Genomic DNA, 7500 nt, shown 5'->3' with positions numbered 1-7500 from the left:
AAAATCACAGTGACGAAGGAAAAGGAAAGCAGAAAAAGAAAGAGTGAGGAGAAGGAAAGGCAGAGAAGAGAAAAAAAGGCAATGGTTGCACTCTTAGTTTTCATGATAGCTACTTCAAGAGTAATTTTTGGCCGAAAAAAACTGTTGGACCCAAAAAAAAGGTCCATATGTACAAGTAGACTGATGGAACTGGATTAACTCTTGAACATATGTATGTATGTCAGCAAGGACCTCAAAGCTAGTTTATTGGAAAATCCGCTGTAAGCTTATAAGACCGTTCTTTGTAGCATAGCGACCCGCTTTGACGAAAAACAAACTTCTAAAGAAACAAAGTGCGACATCACCGGAAGCCTTCCACGCAGACGTTCTTAGGGGTACTAGCAGAAAATAGGGAAGGTATGCCGTATGCCCCCACTCCCTGCCCCCCCTCCCCGCTCCTGCTGAAATCAGCTGCGTTGTCATCAACTTGGGAGCAGAGGTACACGAAAACAAACGACTGCCAAATACCTACAAATAAATACAACAAAAATTGGCAAATAAAATAAGAATTAGGTGTCCGAATGAATGCTGACCAAGACTGATTCGAATTTGCAAGGTACAACCAAACATATCTCAGAAGGCTACCCACAATTCCACCTAGCCGACCTAGTCCTCTGGTTCGTGCCGGCAAAATAGCTATTAGGGTCTGTTCCATTACACTCCACTGTCAAAAATACTATTTACCTGGCTGGCGTGGGGAATTTGAACGGGTAATTTTAAGTTAAAATTCTGCGCCTGGAACAGGCTAATGGCCAATGCCCATGGTCAGAGCCACAGGGCACCTGAAGCCTTTTATCTTTTCGGCGCGATACAGACTCCCCTGCGAATACAGTCGCCTCTTATCGCCTGACTCGTTACGCCCCTGTTATGAAAAAAGCGAAGAGTAATTAAGTGTCACCGGTCTGCTTCACAGCCGTTCTTTTTTGTCGTAAAGCAACGCTTCTCCCTTAAAACAGCTGCTGAGAACCCGTTAGTTGGGAGGGGCGTTGCTTGACGACACACTGAGAACGGCTGTGAAGCAAACTCCAACAAAGTGTTTCTTCTAAATTTTAAAAAAGTATCTTCTCCAGCTGACCTAAGCATGTCATGATTGTGACATTTCTTTGCATGTGAAAGGACTGTAAATGTGTAGTAACATAGTTAATATGACCATTTCTGAGGTATTATTCTTTCTTCCACATATTTGCGATTAGATGGTTTTTCTCATTACATCGTCCATTCTTCATCCAGTGCGTTCCGAGGTCATTGTAAACTTTAGGTTCAAGCGGAGATTTTGCAACATACCATTTACATATTTGACACACTGAATAATCAGGGCGTTCGTGAAGCACCTTGTATTTTAGTCTCCATTTGAAATATTCGTTATAAGCAGTGTTATTGTTGTCCAGATTCTGAAGGTACTCTGCCAGTTGTTTAACAGTTTTGAAGTTCATAACATTGATATAAGACCCCGGAATAGCCAGCTTGGAGTAATTAGCACCTCCCATCACAACTGGGATGACATCCATATCACCTGGAATAAAAAAAATAAAACTAATCATGATCTAAAAACTACCAAGCTGAGCAATATTTAAATGGCAGATGCCCATGGCTGAAATACTAGCTATTTACTATATTAAAGCGCCTGTATCATGGTTCGTAGTCTAGTCAAAGCGAAGGTAAATATGGTACTTGCAAAATCAAAAAAGTCAAAAAAGGAGAAAAAAAGGAAATTTGAAATGCTGTTAAGCTAACAAGTTTTTAACAAGAGCGAGCCCATACAAACTGAGTGACCCTTCGTATGTTTAAACAGGGTAGAGAAAAATAAAGGCTTTTTTGCCTGAAAACTCAAAAGGTCTCATTCTTGTAGCTGAAAATGGCTAATTTTTAATTGCGCAGATACGCTCAGGTAGGTTTCAAAATATATAACGCCAAACCCTTCAAATCGTTAAAATTCACCATTGTTTCCGACTAAAAAAAAAATATAGCGAGTTTTAGCAACTACGACGGCAACGATGTCGACATTTTTACTTAAAAACTAAGGGAAATCTTGCTGTTTGAAACCTCATCGCTCTTACTCGATCTCGTTTAATTCTTCAAATGTTGGCTGCCAATTTTTCTGGAGTTAAATTCTGTATATCAAAGCACAGAACTAAAAAAGAGAAATACAGTCGAAACTCTCCTTGTGACCACTCTCGTGAGCGACAGGCTCTGTTTGCGACCACCTTTGTGACACCCAGTTTAAACTGTGACTTAGGCCCGGTTCAGACGCCGAACTTTTCATGAGCCGAACCTAATTCCAATTAAGGCCGACCCATATTATTAAGACCGGCTGAATTGATTCTGACGCCGATCTTAATTGCAGCCAAACTAAGTTCAAAAGGCGAAAAATGCTCATTTCGGTCAAACTGCTTACAAAATACGTTATAATAATTTATGCATTAAGTTCATTACATGAAAAGTTCGGCGTCTGAATCAAAGCCGTTCCTAAGTCGCTCTAAAGCAAAATTTCCGGCCGAGCTGGGCAAAAACAACGGCCTAGCCGTTCCAAATTGAAACAGGTGTTCGTAATTGATTCAGACCCCGAACTTTTCATGTACTTAATTCAATGTATTAGGTTCGGCTCGTGAAAAGTTCGGCGTTTGACCGGGCCTTAAACTTTGTAATGAAAAGCTCTGGTAAGCGACCGTTCCCATAAGTGACCGCGATCATTTTTGGGATTACCTAACTGAACTTTTCCTTTGTTTTTAAGCTTTCGAATTCCCGAGGTGGTCGCTTACGAAAGCTTCGACTGTATACAAAGAGCGTGATGTGCAAAGTTGTTTTTCTTCCGCGTTGCAATTCTCGTTGCCGTCGCCGTCGCCGTTGCTTACGTATGAATCAGCCAATGAAATGCACTCTTTGTGTATGCAAGAAGAAACTTGAGGGTCTTACCAAGCCTTCCCCAATATTTTTCTGTGATGTAATCCTCACATAAAGCGTTCTCGAATGCCAGATAAAACTTAAACGTTTTAAGGCAAGCAGTTAGATTTCCACAACCTCTCTGTTGCCCAAATTTTCCTGAACACCCTCCAAATACATCAACCTTGATGTATTTTTTCAGGTTTTGGACAAATGCCATTCGAGGTTGAGCGCCACAATTACCAACCATCCAAGCCACAAGTTCAGTTTTTCCTTGGGAATAGTCCGGTATGTTTTTCATTTCATTCATTTTTTCTTCTTCACTCAATTCCTCGTAACTTCCATATGGCGACCAGAAATCTGAATCGCTTCTGAAAGTCCACGTTGAGTTAAAAAGCCCGTTTAATGGAGCAGGATTTGGTGTTGCATTTGGACTTTCCCACAAAGCGTATACCCAGCGCTGTGAAGTGGACCTGTTTTTCAGCAGCGTTCTTAGATGATCTACACTTGGCATGTCTCTAGCGTGAAACACGACTAAGTCGCTTTCCTCAAACCGCCGTTTGTCGTAGGTCAATTCGAAATCACCTGAGAGACATTTATTTGCGGCAAATAAAAACTTGTTTTCAAATCCACAGTTATCATCACGATCTCTTATCCACTTCGCCGTCCCGAAAAATAAGGTATAGATGAGTAAAAGGGTCTTTGTCCCTCCCGGTTGCGTGAGCTGTGAGTTGGTTATGGTAGACATTGTATTCTTGTTTATCACCGCGTGTAGGTTGTTTCCAAGCGCCGAAAGTATGTGGTTTTGCATCCACGATTTTACAGTTTGCTTTGAAAACTTATCTCGTTGGATATCGATTAAAGTAAGCACGACAAGAAAGAAAATGGCGAATCCAGAGGAGAAAAAGAAAAAATATTTTGACCATGTTGTCGCCATTTTAAACGATAGCTTTGAAAGAGCGCTGGAGCACGACGGTTGCATAGGCAAACCGGTCACTGTAAATAGAGACTGTGGACTGCGGACTGCGGACTGCGGACCAGGGGTAAAATGCAGACGGAGTGTAAAAGGCAGACTGCAGACTTAGAGTAAAACGCGGGCTGGGTGCAAAATGCAGAATGAGGACTGCAGACTGTGGGGAAAATGCAGACTGAGCATAAAATGTAGTCGCGGAGGGGGTTAAGGGCAAAAAAATCCCGCAAATACATGTAAACGACCACTTACTTGACATCCGCTTTCACAAATCCATTCCGTTCTTCTCTGGAACGTCGTCGACGACCCGAAAACATAGGGGACCTTAAGCAACGACGGCAGTGAAAACGTCGCTAAAAAAATGAATTTGAGTCCGGCTTTCAAACTTAATCGCGTCCATTTGGACCCGCTCAATATATCAAATGCAGGCGACTTTTCCTGGAGTTGAATTCTTAACGATTTTATTCAGGTTCAAAGAGAGAAAGGAAAATTCGTCGTCGTATATCCACGTCCTCCATAAAACGTCAAATTAGGAGGTTTCACTTCGTAGTCGTGCAGTGGACGTCAAAGAAATGTACTAAAAAGCGTGATGCACGTGCAGAGCTGTTGTTTTGATCGTTAAACCTATTGTTTTTTTGAAGTTGTCGTCGTCGTCGTCCTAGTTGCTTAAGCTCCCTATCGCAATCTTGAACCTTTTTTCCGTCCGAGAGACCTCACGTTTCAATTTTAGACGCGAAATTTTTCGGTGAGGGTAATGCACCTATCAATGTAAACCCCGTGGGGGGGGGGGGGGGGGGGAGTGCGGGCAAGGGGTGGGGATTTGACAAATTTTGAAATTTTTGGATCAAATTCCCCAGGGTGAGAAACGAAAGGTCGATCAAAAGTATCAAAAAAGCCCCCACCTTAGGGGAAAAAATCTAAATAAACAATACTATAACACTATATAAAACAAATTAAAAGAATATTTCAAAAGTACGTTCTTACTACTTTTATTTATGGTTAACGTAATTTCCATTAAATTACTCGCTGTAATTAAGTATTTTCTCTCTCCACTAGTAACTCCTATTTTGAACAACAAAATCACTCCAGGAAGATTGACTGTGCTATTATAATATTAATGAAACGTAAACGCTTTATAACATCTGCTCAACATGTTGGAACTGGTCGGATCAGTGACCCGTAAAAAATCCTCTGACTTTCATGGTGGAATTCGATTTCAATCGAGTTTTACAATCAGATGGGAACTTGAAGATAAAACCTTTCTCACAATAGAAATTATCTGTTTAGATGACAGTTTAAAGTATCGGATTATGGTGATTAAAACAAACGAAAACTTCATACCTTTCTCCAACAGCCATCCTCGGAGACTCAGGGGCAGATAGTGGGGGCGAGGAAAAGTCTTAACGGGCGAAAAAAAAAAGGCACGAAAAAAAGGAAAGAACGGCGAGAAGAGCCCCTGGGGACACTGTCTTACCAGACCAGTTCCAAACGGTCGCCGCCGTTCTGGCTTCTGATTGATGCCAGAAAACTTGTGTTTTTCTGGCACCAGTCAGAAGCCCGAACGGCGACGACCGTTTGGAACTGGTCTGGTAAGACATTGTCCCCAGGGGCTCTTATGGCTGTTCTTTACTTTTCTTTCGTGCCATATTTTTCCGTCTGTTTAGACTTTTCCTCGCGCCCACTATCTGCCCCTGGGTCTCCGAGGATGTCCAACAGCGTTACTTTCACGGAAAGCCTCGAGGGACGGACTTGGTAACCGCTTCTGAATTGATACCAGGCTTCTGTCGGTCAAAGTCAAATGTCCCGACCCCGGGGTCGCTTCACACGATCAAAAGCCCGACAGGGGGATAGTCTCAGGCATCAAATCCCCGCTCCTTGCCCGCACCCCCCCCCCCCGGCCACGGCATTTACATTGATAGGTGCATAACAGGCGGAATGAGTTTGCGGAATGGCATGTGGCATGGCTTGCGGAATGACATAATTATACGGAATGTAACATACGCAGAATGAACCCAAAAAAATAAAACTGAAAAGTGCGCCCTTTTTTGGCGCCAATCAATTTGCAAACGCAGCCGCTGTTTTAATGTTGCGGGCTCGACATACATGATGACAATTAAAAAGCCACAAAGGACTCCTTGACTTCTCACTGTCGATTAGCCTTTTCCGCACAGCCATAAAGATTCTTCTTGCCTTTATTAGTCGGGCTGCATGCCGGCAGCACCGACTGAATACATCGCGAAAGTCGGCCAGGAAGAAAAGATGTTATGGAAGGTCACGCTCCCTTCTACTTTAACTTTTTCTGCAAAAGATGTTTGCACGATTAACTTAACCGTTTCCTTTTACCTGTATTTGTATTTGAAACCACGCGAGAAGTGTTTCTTTTTTCAGACGGTGGGTTACGTGATCGTGACATAATATTCAGAGATCAAATGGATCTTGTATTTTGTTTCCTTGGCTACGAAGCTAACAGCTGGCGTAGAAGGGCTAGTTCGAACCCTGGCGATAAAGTGTGTGTTTCTTTTTTCTCTTTTTTTTCCCCTTCCTAGTAAACCGTTTTAGCATTTTTCGTGATCAAAGGCACACACGCACACAAACAAGGAAGGTGAGAAGCGACGCGGAAAGGCCGAAAGGAGACAGAGAGATGTATAATGATGCTGTGTACTGATTTTCTCAAAGTTATCGAGAAGACTTTTAGGTGCTGTCTTAGCATGGACATCATACATTAAATAACTTAACTGTTAAAAGAACAAAGACTGTAGAGGAAGGCAATTTGATTCAATAAGTAAATCATTCCAACAACGTACAAAGATTTTCTGCACGAAATTTGGAGGACCTGCTGGTAGCTGGTATCAACACAGTGTACCATACGAACTGTTCGACGCATCGTGATGTCACGCGCGATGTCTGACTCATACATTTACTGTCCGTAACACCCGCTCTCGGCTTCATTTAAGTGATCGGGAGAAATGCTTCATAAAACACAGAATTCTACACCTTTTGATCCCAAATGTTGATATAATGAACGAAAAATGAATAAAGGTAACCTACCGTATGTTTTAAGTGGCGTTTTCTCAGTTTTTGTGCCGTTTACAGTCGCTTGAAACTGACACACCCGACCACAGGTAGCCCAAGCTCGAAATATGAGCATCGGCGATACACTGAAGTTAGCGGCTTTCAGTCCTTTCAGCATCGGCATTGTTGCGTAACATTCAAAATATAAGGATTGGAATGGGAAAAAAACCTATCGTTTCCGTAACCTACGAAAATGAAAGGATTTCAATGAAAAAGAGCTTACCTTACTTAAAATGTGTGTTACGTCTCTCCTGTGTGGTCCACGGGCCGATTTATGGCCGTTTCATGGGTTTTTGTGTAAACGGTTTTCTCTCTATATAAAGAGAAAACCGTTTGCATAAAAACCCATGAAACGGCCATAAATTGCTTGCCTCTAACGACCTAAAAAGACGCCGCGAATTTTCACATGCGCCCCAAAACCGCCATCGTCAGAGGAACTTGTAAGTGTAACCTTTGAAATTAATTTGAAAAACCGTTTGTATAATAAGCATTATCCGAGCATTTAAGTGACCTTTTTGGGGGAGACCAAGCATTTTAGT

General features: G+C 42.2%; 1 protein-coding gene across 1 annotated transcript; it reads right to left on the bottom strand.

The window, feature by feature from the left end:
- Nucleotides 1-441: 441 nt before the first annotated feature.
- On the bottom strand, nt 442-3874 carry LOC140929858 (4-galactosyl-N-acetylglucosaminide 3-alpha-L-fucosyltransferase FUT6-like). Its single transcript, XM_073379556.1, has 2 exons — nt 2953-3874; nt 442-1552 (listed from the first exon to the last, which is right to left on the bottom strand). The coding sequence occupies exons 1-2, from the start codon at nt 3854-3856 to the stop codon at nt 1203-1205; spliced, it is 1254 nt and encodes a 417-aa protein (XP_073235657.1). The 5' UTR covers nt 3857-3874; the 3' UTR covers nt 442-1202.
- Between the last annotated feature and the right edge of the window lie 3626 nt (nt 3875-7500).

Source organism: Porites lutea, chromosome 3 (assembly GCF_958299795.1).
Source record: "Porites lutea chromosome 3, jaPorLute2.1, whole genome shotgun sequence".
Taxonomy (NCBI): Eukaryota; Metazoa; Cnidaria; class Anthozoa; order Scleractinia; family Poritidae; genus Porites; species Porites lutea.
Note: the sequence above shows the minus strand (reverse complement) of the source record. Positions and strands in the feature narration are given on the sequence as shown.

Coding starts and splice junctions, on each gene's coding strand:
- LOC140929858 (XM_073379556.1), bottom strand. CDS start 3,856: ATGGCGACAACATGGTCAAAATATTTTTTCTTTTTCTCCTCTGGATTC. Junction 1,553..2,952: donor AAAATATTGGGGAAGGCTTG/GTAAGACCCTCA, acceptor TTTTTATTCCAG/GTGATATGGATGTCATCCCA.